This window comes from Carassius carassius, chromosome 8 (assembly GCF_963082965.1).
Source record: "Carassius carassius chromosome 8, fCarCar2.1, whole genome shotgun sequence".
NCBI lineage: Eukaryota > Metazoa > Chordata > Actinopteri > Cypriniformes > Cyprinidae > Carassius > Carassius carassius.
Genome location: NC_081762.1, coordinates 19,912,322 through 19,930,237, shown reverse-complemented (window position 1 = coordinate 19,930,237; position 17,916 = coordinate 19,912,322). Strand labels below are relative to the sequence as shown.

General features: G+C 36.2%; 2 protein-coding genes across 5 annotated transcripts; both read right to left on the bottom strand.

Moving 5' to 3' along the window:
• Positions 1–186: 186 nt before the first annotated feature.
• On the bottom strand, positions 187–8,981 carry LOC132145480 (protein LYRIC-like). Of its 4 annotated transcripts, none has more exons than XM_059556556.1 (11): positions 8,545–8,981; positions 7,823–7,939; positions 6,237–6,321; positions 5,953–6,117; positions 5,815–5,862; positions 5,448–5,615; positions 4,972–5,055; positions 2,851–2,972; positions 2,667–2,768; positions 2,443–2,557; positions 187–1,816 (listed from the first exon to the last, which is right to left on the bottom strand). In XM_059556556.1, exons 1-11 carry the CDS (start codon positions 8,896–8,898, stop codon positions 1,749–1,751), a joined length of 1,428 nt encoding a protein of 475 aa, XP_059412539.1. In that variant the 5' UTR covers positions 8,899–8,981; the 3' UTR covers positions 187–1,748. The 4 variants fall into 4 exon arrangements, with proteins under 4 accessions (XP_059412539.1, XP_059412540.1, XP_059412537.1 ...); XM_059556557.1 differs by having other exon boundaries at positions 5,953–6,114; XM_059556554.1 differs by having other exon boundaries at positions 7,823–7,942; positions 8,545–8,980.
• Positions 8,982–12,777: 3,796 nt separating this feature from the next.
• Positions 12,778–17,837, bottom strand: LOC132145479 (ribonucleoside-diphosphate reductase subunit M2-like). Its single transcript, XM_059556553.1, has 9 exons — positions 17,662–17,837; positions 16,997–17,146; positions 14,786–14,902; positions 14,570–14,703; positions 14,134–14,228; positions 13,853–13,986; positions 13,599–13,703; positions 13,395–13,508; positions 12,778–13,304 (listed from the first exon to the last, which is right to left on the bottom strand). Exons 1-9 carry the CDS (start codon positions 17,671–17,673, stop codon positions 13,152–13,154), a joined length of 1,014 nt encoding a protein of 337 aa, XP_059412536.1. The 5' UTR covers positions 17,674–17,837; the 3' UTR covers positions 12,778–13,151.
• Positions 17,838–17,916: the final 79 nt, after the last annotated feature.

Here is a 17,916-nt window from a genome sequence, read left to right as displayed (position 1 = left end):
GCAATTCAGCGTGCAAATATTATGACTAGGCTGTGGGTTGCATTTTGAATTCCATGTTTCCATGAATGTTCTATCGGTGTAAAATTGAATAACAAGACTATTGGCTGAATTATTTGCAGAAGTTTAATTTTTTTTTTTGTGGCTTGATGCTTAGAGTACCTTCTTAAAAAAACACAAAAGAAAAGCTCTGAGCCCAAACAGCATTTTCTTTTATTTAACAAATCAACAGCTCTAAGCTCAAAGAGCAATCTTTTTTTTATTTAACAAATCAACATAGAAATATTGCATTGACTTAAGTAAACAATCATTCTTCAATCCATAAACCGGTAGAAATACATCGTTTGAGTAACCTCTAGAATGATAAACCAAGGCAGGCATCCGATGCTAGCCCAGAGTGCCTCAAAAACACATGATCTACTGAAATTTACAAAACGACCAAGGGCAAAACACCACTAAGTCAACCCGAATATGAATATGCATTAAAAATCCCCCTCCCAAACCCACCCCACATCCATCCATTCATCATCATCATCATCATTCATTAAAGCCTATTTACAGTGAGTGGTACTTGCACGAGCAAACAGAGAATCAGGACGTTGTTCATCACTATAAATGTTATTAACTTCATGCAAGTGCAACACTGACATCAATTAAATCTGAAACCAAAAAAAAAAAAAAAAAAAAAAAGACTTCAAAATGAGGAAGAGAACAGAAAGCATACACTACGAAGTATAGATTAAGGCAACAGATTCCTGATACTTATACTGTTTTAGTGTCATGGAATTAAAGCTGCGCTAATCATCATCAACGTTCCCAATTAAAATCACATAAACCTACTAATTTACTCAGTCAAATCAAACATGAACAAAAATCAAATGTTCACATTGTGCAAGAAAAACAAAGTAAATACACATGGTATTTTACAACCTTCAGCACAGTGCAATTACAAAGAGTTTTACCATAGAAAAAAAGCCCTTATTGTTTTAAACATATGGCGTGGCTTTTTCAACTTTAGTTTGCAGGAAATAAAGCATTAGAGTCGACAAGCAGTTGATTAAAAAGGGAAGAGTCATAACATCTCCAAGATCCACATGCCCAGTTACATGGGTAAAATATATATATGCAATCAGGACGGAAGAAAAGCTCTAAGAAAATAAGATTAGCATTAAAAAAGGTCTCTGTAATATAACTGTTCTCTATAGGGTTACAGTAAATCACCTGCTGGTTTTTTTTTTTTACTGCTCAAGCTAATGTCCCAGAAGTACTGCTGGGGGAGACGCCGGCTCGCAGCGCCTCTCTGTGGCTTCTAACTCTAACTGCAACACTTCAGCAGCACTAAAGTGCCACAGGAACAGTAATAGATGGAAAGCAAGCAGATCCTTAATTTCCCAAATGAAATTCAACACTCCAACTTCAAAATCAGTTAAGTAGCAGTTGGAAAATAATCATCATGAATGTTTTGCTCCACTGAAAGCATGTCTGATATCAAGGATGAGAAGTATTCCTTAACAAACTTCAGTGTAGTGTAATAGTGCACATAGTAGTGTTCCAGCCCATGGACTGCTCACCTTTAATCTATATTAGTCTTTTTTTTCTTTTCTTTTACAGAGTTCTTCCAACTCCGTTGTGTTTCTATTTTTGATTTTATTATTATTATTATTCACAGTAAATGTATTCAGTATAAAATTTTGTACTGTGAAATTATTGCATATCTATTTGCATAAACTGTCCTAGATGTTATTTGCGATTCATGTTTCTCTCCTGGCCTTTTTCTTCTGAACTTGCTTCGGTGGTTCCCAATTCTGATCAGATTTCTCTGTGGGAGCAAAAATAAAGAATTTTATTCAGCATGATTATTATTAGTTACATTATTATTATTATTATTATTATTATTATTATAATATACTGCAGGGTCCCCAAAGTCAACTTTGAACATTTAGGATTTAAAATGTAATTTAAACCTGGAAATAAAGTTTTAGGATTTTGGGGAAAAAAGAGGGGGAAAATTAAATACAAAGATATTCTGAAATGTGCATTTTTAAATTAAAAGTTTAATCCAAATTATGCTGAAGATATTCTCTGTAATGGGGAAATGGTATAAAAATAAAATGAAAAAAGGAGGAACATTTTGACTCTACTTTTTTGACTGTATGTGGTCAAATGCATTAAGTCACATATGAACTAACATATACATACACATATGCTAAACATTCTCACTAGGGATATTACAACCAAACAAAATTACTTTATATAAATGTTAAATTAAATAAAATACAACATTAAACCTTTTCATTTAGTTTAACTTGAAGTACGCACTAAAATAACTAAATCCAACAGATTACACATTCTATCTAAACTAACAAAAAGCACTAAAACTGAACTAAAAAAATATATTGTAATACTGTATCAATGATACTAAGATCTGATCTGTGATCCACTTACTTTGTGAAGACTGTGGAGGGATGTTTTGCTTGGATCCCTCATCTTTAGGAACATGAGGAGGATGAGGCTTGACAGTACCACTCTTCTCTGCAGGAGCAGAACCTACTTGAGTCACCTGGAAGAGGAACGTACAACTTGTTCAGTCATGCAGAACTCAAGCAGGGTTGACATTTAAGTATTTGTTCATTGTGTCACGACTTGGTTTATTGGGACGTGTTGGTTACCTCAGCAGCTGGACCGTCTTCTTCCGGTCTCTTCTTTTTCTTTCGTCTTTTGGATTTTCCACTTCCTGCAGGATCTACCTTGTCGTGGTCATCATTGGATTCCTAAATCCAGATGAAATATTTAAATCTACTAGAAGTTTTGTTGATATAAGTTACAAAAAATAAGAGTGTTTTTTTCTCATACCACAAGTGGCTTGGAAACTGGCATCTCTTTCAAAGCGGGGGGATCTACTTTGTACTCATAATTGTCCCATGTCTCAGTTGGAGCGTTCCAGTCTGAGCTCAGGTCCTCGGTGGCAAGACCATCTGAAATCATATGGAGATACTGATGAGGTTAACAGTCGTTCATAATATAGACTACCACTCAAACATTTAGGGTCTGGTTTTTTATTTTATTTATATTTTATTCAGCAAGGACACATTATATTGATCAAAAGTGACATTAAAGACTTTCATAAATGGTACAAAAGATATATATTTTTTTTATAATTATTTTCTTTTAAACTTTCTATTCATGAAAGAATCCACAAAAATATTAAACAGAACAATATTAATTTGAGTTCGAGCAAATCGGTATTTATGAATGATTTCTGAAGGATCATGTGACACTCAATACTGGAGTGATAATGCTGAAAATTCAGCTTTGTCATCACGGGAATAAATTAAATTTTAAAATATATTATTATAGAAAACAGGTATTTTAAATATTTCACTGTTGTGTTACTGTGTTTCTAATCAAATAAATGCAGTCTTGATGAGCATAAGGGACAAAAACATTTTAAAAAGTTCTTACAGATAACAACCTTTTGAAAGAAACTAGGGCTGTAGCTATCGAATATTTTAGTAATCGAGTATTCTACCAAACATTCCATCGATTAATCGTATAAAATGTGTTTTTGCTTAATTAAAGTGCAATATTAATTATGCAAGAGAAAATAAGACTCCTGGGTCTCTTAAAATGAACAACTAAGTTTACTTTTTTTTTTAGAAAAGAATTATTTTTACTTTTTAAATGCATAGAATGCAATGCATACGTCAAAAAAAAAAAAAATTATTACCCATTGTTTCTCTGTCTGTACTTGTACTGTGAACAATGAAAATAAAGTTGACAGATGAATTAAGTGCATTTAAGGGCCATTCAGTTGGGGTTTTAAATAAAGCATTTTCTGAGATGCACATTAAACATTAAACAAAACATTAATTTAATTTATCTTTTAATTATTGAAAATTAAGCAAACTTAATTTTTGGTAAACACAGGGGATTTACTAAAACATAGAAGAAATGTTGTGTGATTTTTTTTTTTTTAGTAGTGGGTTATGTACATTCTGCTGAAAAATAGTAATACAGGACTTTTATTTTGACGGTTTGACGTACCTTTACAGTTCTGTGTATGTTATGTGACTCAAATCAAACGGTCAAATGCTCATGAAGTGACTGTCAGTGCAGTTCTGGAGATGTTGTTCATGTGTTCACATCTGTTTTTAGTGGGGTGGTGTACCCGCAGTGGATAAGACACACGTCTTTGGTGTGAGAGACCCGGGTTCGAATCCACTGTGAGACACCAATGTGTCCCTGAGCAAGACACTTAACCCCTAGTTGCTTCAGAGACGTGCGACCTCTGACATATGTAGCAATTGTAATTCGCTTTGGATAAAAGCGTCAGCTAAATGGATAAATGTGAGACAGCAGACGCTGTTTAATGAATGAAGACGCGCTTCTGCTCCATTCATTAACACAGACACGCAGAACATACAGGATTCATATTTAAATAGACTGTTCTGGCTTAATATTTACAGATATTAGTCCATATCGGTATTTGATGTAAGTGCAATGACCTATTTTTGATTAATTCATTCAAAATTTGGCAAATTCCGTGCCATGCTGCGTTAAACTGTAAATTCCATTTTTTTGACTGGATTCCGCGATTCCCTCCGCGTTTTCTGCATCGCGGAAATCATAGGGCCCTAGTTGTGGTATGCCAGCTCTATCTTTCAATGGACACACACCACGACGTTCTCTTGACGTTTGCCCGCGCCCTCAAAATACTGCTGACTCCTTGCAGTATGCGATTTCGGACGCAGTGCTTGTGTCTCGTTCCGTTTTGTGGGTGACGTAAACGCGTTGTGTCACATTAAAAAAAATAATTGCGAAAGAACCTGACGTGAGATTTAAAATAAATTAAAAGAGGCTTCGAGGCAGAGGAATTTGCCTTGATCATTTTTTGTAATCGAGTTACTCGAGGAATCATTTCAGCCCTAAAAGAAACGTTCATCAAGTAAATAGAGTCTAAAGTTTTGATCTTACTGAAGTTAGGCCATTGACTGTCAAAGGTGGGTCTACTGTCCCATTGCCTGATTTCAGAGTTAGATTTCGTCCCAATCTCTCCACCTGCAAAAATACACAGAAAAGGTTCATTCTTCAAGTTTGTAGTTCTTATTAGCTTTCAAGAACACAATTATGTGCTCCTCACAAGCATGACAGCACACTGAAAATTATAAATGAGTATCTGATGAGATCATTCCGAGCATTGACAAGTTTACTGGGTTCGGTTCTGCCTTAATTCTACCATAGGTTTGCTATGTTACTATACTTACATATAATTTTATGCTTAACATCTTAACATAAAATTAAGTAAGGTGAAATAATTCAAATGTTTGAATTTCATTAGAACAGCCACCTACCATCTGATGATTACTACACATAACAAGAAACTTTAAGATCAGTCGCAATAAATCCATAAATAAATCACGGCAGGGTCATAAACAGCTCTGATCTATTACCCTCGGACTCTTGTTTCCTGGTGGCGTTCTCACGGTTCTTTTGCCCAGGGGTCTTTCTCCCAGCAGGCAACTTCTCAATGTTTAAAGCGTTTGTTTGGGTTGGCTTCGCAGGAACCTCTGTCCTTCCTCCACCATTAACAGAGTTCACATCCTTCCAGTTAGACAACACTAAAAGAAAAGGGTGAAATTGATAAGGTAAGTTCTGTCACATCATTATCGTTTGTGGATGGTAAGATGCTTTTTAAAGAAGAAATCACAAATGATGCATTTATTTGATCAGTAAAAGCATTAACACTGTGAAATGCTTCAAACAGAACACAAACATTCACAGATTGTGTATTCAGTTAATGAAAAGTGTCATTTTTACCTGAGGGTATAATGGCGTCACCCTTCGAGGCCTTGGCACGTGATGACTCTGCAATACAAAGGAAGAGCACTTCAATGGTCAAAACTAACATGGGTCATAAAGGAAATTCATGCATGTGAGGATATAGGACATGCCTACCCTTGTTCTTTTTGGTGCTAGCTGGGGCTGTAGCAGCAGGTTGCTCCACCTTCTGGCTGGCACGATCTCCAACCTCAGGACTCCCAGAGCTGTCACCAGGGCCCTTCTCTTTTTTCCGCTGCTGACGTTTTTCTCGATGACTGACCTTGGTTTCCCAAGCACCTGCTAAACACAGTCATACTGAAAGTGCATCTCGTAAACGAAGCTCATTTGAATCACGAACAAATGACCTTCATGCTGAAAAAGTGAAGTTGACATTACAGTTTATTAACCCAGTTTCATACCTTCATCAGGTTCCTTGCCATCAGTGGAGGAAACCGCTTGGGTTGGCTTCACCTCTGGTTTTGGTTTCTTCTTGTTTTTCTTGGTCTACATAAGAGCCAAAAACATTAATTTAGAAGTATCTTTCTCTCACTCTCACACTTACTACAGGCACATAGTGACAGACTGTTATAAAGCTTTCTTAAAATACGTATTCGGCCTTGGAAAAAAAACCATGCCTAAAGTCGAGGCCTTGGGACAAAGTATACAGTTTCCCCTCTGGATGTACCCTACATTTGCTGTATCTGCATTCTCAAATTACAGGCCGATACTGACACCCGAACTCTCTCTCAATCACTGTTTACAGACTGAACCAAGGCTGATTCAAACCTTCACAGCACTGCTGTGCAAAAGAAGAGTCAAATGTACTTTCCAAACCGGTCAAGTATTGTTAATGTGCCCTACAAGTGGGGTTGGAAATTTCATAATTACAAATTCAGAACACATGAATGACCAAGCGAAGCATATTTGATGATGACCATGCATATCTGATGTGTAAATATGGATATATAATATGGATAATCCCATATCTATAATCTACTGTCTATAAATATAGAGAGTCTATAGTGCAGACATTCACAAACTTTTTGTCTGCCAAACCCATTTATCTAATTTCACTTGCAAAATATCCACAAGCACCCCGTGAGAACCAGAACCCTTAATGAATTTTTAATAGTTTAACAACAGATTTGCTTGTTCATTGTTCTCTGATTGTCACATGGCGTGTAGGTAAACAAATAATGCATTTCATTTGCCTTTGTAAGTGTTTCATCATTACGTTAGAGTTACAATACTAATATTTATTGATGCTTTTATTAAGATAAGACAGTATGTAGACAGTAAGCAAGGTGGAAGAGAGAGAGGATAAGGGAATTAGGATAGGCTCGCGAGTCGAAACTCAAACTTGGGACGCCCGAAGTGCAATAGGTCGGCACGCTGCCTACAAAGCTACTGGCACCGACTATTTATTCTTGAATTCTCCACTTTTGTAATCACTTTCAGAATTATTTTTTCCAGCTGATGAATGATAAAGCAGCAAACTGACATTCACTCAACTTCAAAGAGCAAATATTTCAATCAGAAGACAATATAATTACAGCATGTGCTTATAATTAATATATAAATATAGTTTTCCTGATAGTTATCTTCATCCTTAGTGTGAACAGGCCTTCAAATCACTCAATTTTAAATGTTTGCTTCACATCCATTTATTATATCATGTAATATCATAAATATTTTTATTCAAAGTAGCTACTTGGATTTTTTTGCTCACAGTATTAATCTTTTGCTTCGTTAACGTCACTTCCATGTTGTTTCTGACTTGATCGTTTGTTATTACATCACAGAGATATATAAGTTTTTCAGTCAAATCACTGTATATGCATGTTCAGCGTTTTTAGCAAATTTCCAAAGAACTCTAACTGTTGTGCTCCTCAGAAAAGCAAAAGAAATGCACCACAGCTGCGCAAAAATGGCTTATTTACTACAAATATATCAACATAAACAGATACACTTCAACAAAACCAGCATGAATACTAGGTGGACCAACCTTTGTGTCCGCAGGTATCTGTGCTGGAGCTGGAGCCGGAGGGGGTTTCTTTTTCTCCGCAATGGCTTTAATTTCCTCCGGAGGTTCAGTCACTGTCTGTCCATTGGCCTGGGCCTTCTGCTGCGGGCACATGACAGTTACCCACCGACAATTACAAACTCCTCATTTCCTTCCTCTATCAACCGACAGTGCTTGAAAACAACCCTTACGCCATGAAAACCGTCACTACGCGGATCTTTTATAGTTTATACTAAAAAAAAGCGGCGTTTAGCCGAAACGAAACTTATGAGCGTGTCTGCTAAACTGTGCTACGTGGCTCTCCTAAGCTACCGCCTTCGTGTCCGTTTTATTACTATAACGTGCCCGTAATCAAATAACAACGCCAGATTTGTTAATTTAACAGTAAAGGCGAGGATAAGCAATACTGAATTAAACAGTTATGATTGGAAAACAATTTCTGTGTGAACAGCTGATTCTTAGCGGTTTTGACAGGTTAGCACTTTAGCAGCTAACGTTGACGTTACGCGCTCAAAACCTCTATCAAACTCAAGTCAGCTAAATATGATTTTTAGGAAGAAAATGTATCTCAACACCTAGAAGGCTGCCTATCTAGATTTCATTTTTGGGTATCACACAAAGGCTGTCTAGGAAGACAGTTGTCTTAGTTTTGAATCACAGCCGTTAGCATTAGCAAATCAAAATCGCAGGCCGCTTAACTTTACCTTCTCGGCTGCTTTCTTTTTGTTCTTCTTTTTCGGTTCGCTCGGTTCGGTCTTCACAGTCTTCGGTGGTAGGGCGGCTTTGACCGGGGTCTCAGCAACGGCGGTGCAGGGGGTCTCAGGAACGGGCGCGGCTCGACGCCTCCTCCGTCCACAGGCCGCGAGCAGCAGCAGCACCGTCAGCCCGATCAGCGCCGCGCTCAGAATCAGCCACGATGGACACTGCTCCGGCTTTATCCCCAGATCAAGCCCCAGCTCCAGCCGGAGGAAGTCCAGGCCGGAGGACAACAGCCCACGGATACGGTCAGACACGTACACGGCTCGCTGTGTAGCTAAAGCTCGCCAGTCCTGTTCCATTTTAAGCAACGGACAAGAACCACACGCAGACGGAGAGTGAGCTGCTCCTGGCAGCGCGAGAGAGTGAATGACGGGCGAGAGGGAGTGGCTTTGAGATCTCTCGCCTTCTTACAAAACATAGCGATCTGACTACCTAGACCAGGGGTTTTCAAACTGTGGGTCGCGACCCACTTGTGGGTCACAGAATGGAACAAGGTGGGTCGCACAAAGTCACTTGGCTGCAGCTAAATTTGCGTTTCAATGACACACACACACACAGTTCAGTCTAGGGCTGCACGAAAGTGACGAGTGGGAACGGTGCGAGGCCGGTGGAGTGATTGGAATTGAGCGACACCTGCTCGACTCACCAGTCTCGAGAACCACGGAGGAGATCGGAAGGATACAAAAGAGGAGCGTCCGTCTCCCCGGCAACTCACTCCAGCCCACCGCCTCGAGCATCCTCCTTCGCCCTACTCGATGGCACTGCGGATTCACCTCAGTGCCGAGGGATCTTCGGCAGCGCGTCCCTCCTTCCTCCCAGGCTTCGGCACCAGTCTAACACATTAAAAACTTCTCAATCACGGGAAGGAGGAGGCGGGAACCGGGAACCCACTCGTCACAATGATATAGCCCACCAACATTAATAAGGACTGCAATATCCTTAGTGTGATTTTCGAATTGCAATTAAGTCCGCGTGCTTTGCGTGTTTTGAAGCGCGGGCGCGCACGAGTTGTAATAACAGTGAAGGTCTCAGAGCAATGTCATTAAAAGGTTCAATCGGTCCGCATTATTAAAAGAGAAAAACTTGCTCACTTCAATACACTATATTCCGCATGAGATTGCATACACCAGAAAACAAATGTTACGAAAACGGTTTCAGGTAGGCCATGTTCATTCATTTCTATCGTCCGTTTGAGCTCTGTGCACTTTTTTCGTTCGGGAAACGGTTTGTAAAAAGCATTTCACATGTACAGGGTGAGCAGTGCACAAACGCAGGGTTAATTGTAACACTACAAGATTTAAACATTTCCACATAACAAAATGCACAAAAAAATAATGCAATACTCCTTGACGTATCATCTCTTTTTAGAGAAAAATTTGCCAAAGTTCAGAAATCTTTTGAAGATATTGCTGAACATTAATTTAACCATTGCTAAAATAAATTTCTGCCTGAACTTAATGTCATCCAGTTTTTTTTTTTTTTGTTTATTTAAAACGAGACACATGTTTATTATTATTTTTTACCTATTTCACAATTATTTTAATCTCCAAACAGTTTTAGATAGTTCTGCTTTGCTTCTTATGCTTTTTCTAAAAAAAGTGTTGGATTGTGCTCCGTTCTCACCGACACACACGGAAGGATCGTGAATGCATTTTCTGCAACAAAACACAGCAGCGCAGATTACAGTTCACTGGAGTGAGCCTGTTTAACGTTTTTATGGACACTACATATTCTAAAGTCTGTAAACAAAAATTAAAACTTAAATATTAATAGTGATTTTTTTCAGGTGTAGGCCTACTCTAAAATAAAAAGTTTTTTTTTCTTAAATACTTCATTTCTGTCATCAAACTTTTAAGTAAGATTAGGCTTAAAGTAATATCAACCTTTTTTTTCCTCAAATATTGTGGTGGGTCATGAAATAGATTACACTTGTCTAGGTGGGTCGTGGAATGGAAAAGTTTGGGAACCACTGACCTAGACAACACTTTTGGTCGTCTCTGGAGGGCGCAGCATTTTTGGTCTTAAGAAAAAGTCTGTAAGGAATGTATCCTCTTTTTTTATGTTTGAGAATTTTTATCTTTAAATAAAAAGTTTTTGGCCTCACTTCCTACTTTTTTTAAAATTAGTAATAAAAATGCGACAGATTCTTGAAACAATATTCTTTTTGACGTTTGTATTGATTTGTTTGCTTTCCTTAGCTTATGTTTCCGTTAATTAATTAATTCATTTATTTTTCTTTCACAGTTCCACAACTGATACTTTTGAGAAAAAATAAAAAAAGGCTGCATTTACTTACCTTAATTTGTTTCAATTTGTTCTACCACTGATCTATAATAATCATTATATTGACCAATGGTTACCGTATTTTAGATAAAATCAATAAACAAATAAATCTTTAGTAATCTTTATTCAATCTGGGTTTTTCATAAATCAGAAAACAACACTGATTTAAGTCTCAATAGCATTAGCTACAGAATAACACTCAAGAAGATTTCCCTTTCAACTGAATACTTACATAAATGTGATATTTCAGTTTTTTATTTTTAATAAATATACAGACATTTCTAAAATTCTGTTTTTGACATTATGAGGTACAATAGCTTAATTTGAAAAAGAAAAGAATTTAAACTGCAACATACTGTAACACAACTGAAAAGACTGAAAAGAAAAAACTTGAAGGGGTCTGAATAGATGTTTTTTTCTTCCCTGTATGTTAATAAGCCTGCAGGCCAGGATTTCCATTTGCACCCAAATAAGTTCATTGTAGCCAATAACTTATAGGACTTATACGTTATAATTGCAGGGATGTAAAAAGTCCTCAAAATGATACTTGATTTAAAGTACACATACTGAGTGAAAATGTACAACTTTAAATTGTACTCAAGTATTAAAAAAGTAATCTAAAAATTAATAAATAAAAAAGAGAGGATTTTCTTGTTTTATCATATTTAATGATCTTAAAAAGTTTTAGTTGAATAGATAGAATGGTTGAGTAAAGGGAAAAATACAAAAAACACAATGAACATGACATCAAATTAATAAAACTATACAAAATGAACACAACAGCAAGCTATAAAACCCAAGTTGATGAATCAGTGTCATCTTTAGTGATTACAGGCATGTGTAAGAAAAACACTGCTGTTTTAAATTTCACTCTCATTTACGCTTTGTGTTGTTTTTGAAGAGTGCATTACATGGACTAAAAATATTTATTTGTGGTTATCTGAAGAACGGGACTTCTGGGATGACACGAGGTTCAGTAAATAACAGAATTTAAATTTTTCATCTTCAGAGCAAGATGTGATTCATATTCCAGACAGAATACAAGTCATCAGGGACATTAAAGGTTATTTAATATTAGTATGTTATTGATTTTGATTAATTACTTTAATTAATAGGCACATCCTGTAATTATTTAGATTAAAAAATAATTAATTGACAACCCCAATTGTTACTCAGTATATAATTATAATAACTCTTATCCACTTTCCATTTTCGGTCATCCAATATTTTTGGAGATTTGTAACATTTAACAAATTCAAAGCTATCATGGCCACCAAAATATTAACTGTATTTAAAATCTCATTATTGATTTGATTTGCATTCAATCTTGTGCATTCAGCTAATATTTTGCACAGACAGCTAACAGACAACAAATAATTAATTAAACTGGCTTAAAATAAATTGAAGCCAGACATTTCCCTGATGAAAGTTACAAGTAAAGTTGAAACTTACCTGATAACTGTGTAAAATAAAATAAAATGCAAAACTGTAATAAGTACTTCTGTAATAAAGTTAAAATAAAATTCTGAGGAGTATATAGTACTGTATTTTCCTCTGAAATGTGACCCTGGAGCACAAAACCAGTCGTAAGTCACTGGGGTATATTTGTAGCAATAGCCAAAAATATTCAAAATTATTGATTTTTCTTTTATGCCAAATCATATCATCAGGATATTAAGTAAAGATCATGTTCCATGAAGATATATTGTAAATTTCCTACTATAAATATATTAAAACATTATTTTTGATTAGTAATATGTATTGCTAAGAACTTCATCTGGACAACTTTAAAGGGCGATTTTCTCAATATGTTGATTTTTTTTGCATCCTCAGATTCCAGATTTTCAAATAGTTGTATCTAAGCCAAATATGTCCTATCAATAACAAACCATACATCAATGGAAACCATATTTATTCAGCTTTCAGATGATGTATACATCTAAATTTAAAAAAATTGACACTTGACTGACCAGGGTCACAAATGTAATCAAGTAAAATTACAAGTAGTCAGTTTAAATTGCACTTGCGTGAAGAACAAATCCCCCAAAACAATACTTAGGTACAGTAATCAAGTAAATTGTAAAAATATCTAAAACATCTTGGAAGTTCTGGAAGTTTTACAAAAAAGAAACCAAAATAAAACGAAACCTAAAAAGTCTACAGTTTATCGTTTACTTTCTTCTTGGAGTTAAAAGCAAAACAATAAAAAAAATAAAATAAAATAATGAAACTGTCCCGAAAAATAAATAATATTTCTTCTAGTTCATCGTTAGAAATCTGCATCGAGAGTGAATTCACAGTCCATCACATTTGACATCACTCCAAGTCGTTGGTATTCACCCACCCGCTTCTCGAAAAAATTTGTTTTTCCCTCCAATGAAATCGACTCCATAAAGTCGAAAGGGTTTTCTGACTTGAAAACCTTTTGAGACAGAATTTTAAAAGCATTGTCATATAAATATACAGATTATAAGACTAAAAAATCATAATACAATCCTGATAAAATACTGACTTTGGGCAATCCTAGGTCCATTAGCAGCCGGTCTGCCACAAACTCAATGTATTGCTTCATGAGAGAGCAGTTCATCCCGATCAAATTGACGGGTAAGGCTTCTGTGAGAAACTCCTACAGAAAAACAAGCAAATACAAATGCAATTACATTCAAATCTGAAAAAATGCATTCTGCATTACTCAAGTACAGCAAACTGTATGTACCTGTTCGATGCTCACAGCTTTTGTGATGATGTCTTTCACTCGGTCAGCAGATGGTTTCTTCACCAAGTAGCTGTACAATAGACATGCGAAATTACAGTGCAGACCCTGTGAAGGTTCAGATGGCACAATCAATAATCAATAACAGCCTTGATTAGATTTTCAGTGGGACTTCTTATTATCTCTTAAGTTTTTATCATGGACACAGGATAACAAGTCTTGATCAAAACAAAATGTAAATATCTTAAATATTTAACCTCATCTCTGCTGATGAGTTCATTGGAGTAGGTGAGTCCAGCCATCAGGCCTCTTTTCTTCAACCAGTAGATGGCAGCAAAGGATCCAGAGAAGAAGATGCCTTCCACTGCTGCAAATGCTACTAATCGCTCTCCTAAAACCAAATAGATAATAGATAGTCATATATATATATATATATATATATATATATATATATATACACACACACTGCTATTGATCAAGTATAATAATAAATATTTTATGCTCATTTTAAGGACAATTTTTTTTTTTTTTCACACACCAAAAGTTGAGTTTGTGTCAGAGATCCACTGTAAGGCCCAGTCTGCTTTTCGCCTTACACAAGGCATGGTGTGAATTGCATTAAACAAATAGTCCCTGTAAGAAGAAGTTTGGATTTAGAGAGAGAGAAAACAAATATATATATATATATAATATTATAATATATAGTATTGTTGTTTTGTTTAATGTCACTATCTATGATTGTTTATAACATGTATATTACAATTTTAATCAAAGATGTTCACAGGTAGAGCAATCATTAACTTCGTCTCTTATGTGTACAATATTTTTTTGTGGTAAGAAAAAAATGTTTTGCAAAGTTTGCTCATAAACCACACAAGGTATTTAACTGAATCTTACACCTGTCACCTGCGTAAAAGCACTTTAAAAGCTGTAACTGACTTTAAGTAAAGAAAAACAATTTTCACTTATTTCACCTCTCTTTTAGATCCCTTATGTAGGTGTTGATAAGCATGCTGTACATTTCGGAGTGCACGTTCTCTATGAGGATCTGAAAGCCGTAGAAGGAGCGAGCTTCTGGGATCTGCACCTCTTGACTGAACCGCTGCACCTGTGACAAGTCAAGACATGATGTTTGGAAATAACTTCTTGATCAACTCAGTCTGAAATTTTCCATTAGGAGATGCACTTGCCAGGTTCTCGTTGACTATCCCATCACTTGCTGCAAAGAAAGCAAGTACATGGGATATGAAGTGTTTCTCTTCAGACTTTAGGCTGTCCCAGTGAACCAAGTCCTTTGATAAATCCACCTAAACATACCATTGAAATGTTTATCAATTTCAAATTCAGCAGAGACAAGGATAGATACTATTTTTTTATAAAATTCTTCTTAAATGTTTAGTTCAGCAGAACTGAAAATTCTAATTCCATTTTTTTTTTTACTTCTAAAAATTTGTTATCAAGAATTTTAAATCAGCTTAACAACAGCTGGACTAACAAATTTTCTACATAATGAATATACAAACATAAGGAACAGGCCAATCCATGTATAATTTTTTTTTAATTATATATATATATATATATATATATATATATATATATATATATATATATATATATCTATATATATACTGAATGTAGAAAAATAAGAAAACGGCTCCTTTTTCATTTTGTTTCTTCCAAAAACGAGAATTCATCTTAAACTTTCATTTTTCGTTCAAGGGTAGAAAAATGAATAAACAGCTAGAACATCTGATTTCTACAGGTGGGCTGGAATTAAACACCCTTTTCTGCTGATTGGGTCAGCCGAAGATCAAACCGTGCCGTCATCAGTTCTTGCGCAGTGTCACGCAGCAGAATAATAGATAATGACTCGTTCACGAGTCAAGAACCGTTTCTGTCAGACGCGTCCGATTCGTGAACCGAGGAGCTGATGATACTGCGCATGTGTGATTCAGCGTGAAGCAGACCGACACACAGAGCGTCTGAACTGAACTGATTCATTGGTGATTGATTCTGAACTGATTCTGTGCTAGTGTTATGAGCCCAGGTAAACCGAAGGCTTGAATCAAGGGCAATCATCGCCAATGACGCCATTACGTCGAGCGCAAAAGAACCGGTGAACCGTTTTCTTCAACCGGTTTATTGAATCGAACTGTCCGAAAGAACTACTGGTGATCCGAAAACTGATGCAAACGGTTCTTGACTTGAGAATGAGTCAGTCTGTTGTTCGTTATCTGGCTCGGCTCGGTGTTCATCTTCAGTTCTCTCATCACAGCAGTTCAGTCAGTGTACTGTTTGAGTGCATGCATTACTCCGGGATATTGGTTTGTTTTAACTCAGAGGGAGTGTCAGCCACATTAAAAAAAGTTAACAGCTTAAGTAATTTGTGGATTAATGCGTATTGGAGACGTGAACCGTTTTAAACGATTCAGTTCGATTCGGTGAACTGGTTCAAGAAGATCCGGTTACATCGAATGATTCGTTTGCGAACCGGATATCACAAACTGCTTTGTTTTGAACTCTCTCACAACAGACACGGAAGAGAAGACAAAAAATTCAAAAAATTCTAACTGACCCTTTGATTTTACATGGACTACTTTGAAGATTTTTTTCTCACCTTTGTAAATCTAAAATATTTAAAAACTGTGTTCCGAAGATGAACGGAGGTCTCACGGGCTAGGAACAACATGAGGGTGAGTTATTAATGACATAATGGGTGAACTAACCCTTTAAGAGTAGCAATGTGCTATAGTAAAGTAAATAAAGGCCATTTTGATTTAATGTGTACTTTAAACTTTTAAACTGTTAATTATATTGTAATGAATATTTAATATTACATTTAAACTTTGACATGTTGCATATTAATTTTACTATAGATGAACCTCAAAGCATATGTTAGTGTATTCTGTGTTACTCCATAATGATGCTCTATTTGAGGGCATTTGTAGTGTAGGTATAGGGCCCAAACATAACCTCAAGCCCAGGGGCCCCCTCCCCCTTAGTCCTGCCCTGTCCTATGTGCTATGTGATATCTATATCAGCGTCCTGTATTGTCTGTCACAAGCTCTGTCTGGTCGATTCGGATTGGCTGTCAATGTTTTTATCGTTTATCGGCTGTAAACAATTTATCTGAGAGCAATTTCAACGATATCATTCTGTGCTATTATCGTTATAGCTATGGATTGGATCACGCTGTTCTTACAGAGTGAGAACAATCACAACTTTATTTTTACAGTTTTTTGGGGTGAATTTAATACCACCAGTGCCTTGGCGTGGCGGTCGCACGTTGTAATTGTTTTGATGGTACAACAGTTATTACAATACATTCAAGTATTTTCACCACACTTGGCAAAATTATCATCTTAATATTTAATTGATAAATAAATAAAAATAATATTCACCTCCTCGACTGTCCAGAATGAAGCCTGGGCTTGTTTGTACATTTTCCAGATGTCAGGATACTGAATAGGGAAAATGACAAATCGCTTTGGGTTTTCTCTGAGAAGGGGTTCGTCTTCAACACTGTTTGTGTCAACATGCCTGTGACCGTTCTGCAGGAGAAACATAACAGTTAATAGAGGAATACGCGTGTTTAAAGATGTGAAATTAACTATTTTCTTCATACGTGTACATCATTCATTATGAGAGCGCGAGGGGAACGAACTGATGACGAATCTGCTTACGAACAATATAAATGGACGGCTTTCATCTACATGTGATTTCAACGACAACACTGCAATTCTCAATTTTATATACATAAAATGTAACAGCAGAAAATAACCATCAAAATCCGTTTTTGAATCCGTTTATCCATACCTTAATGTTACAACGTATCTTTAATCTAAATATCGCTGTCGCTATCGACAACACATAATATTTTTCCTGACACTATCATTATTATACAAAATACTTTAGATTTCATTTTCACAAATGCTATATATCGTTGTATTTAACTTCACGGATTTGCCTAATGCGCGAGGCTCTTATGAAAGCCCAGAGCCGCATACATAACAAGGCAGGCAGATTCAACATTTATTCTAATGTTTTAGAGTAAGTTTATTATTACCTGATATTCCATAATGTTCGCCAGAGTGTGTCTTAGACCGGAGTTCACGGTTATATTCGTCTTTGGTCAGCAGCGGTCTCTCTGCGTCGTCTGTCATTGAGTTAGCTCTTGTTTTATAGTCTAGGCTCACAACACGCGTCTAGCTCCTCCTCTACTGTACAGAAATTAACCCTTTCGCTTCTCATGTCTTACATAAAGCTAAAATTATTAAAATAAGGAACCACCCTCAGCTAGTTCAAAATATATGTAATGTCA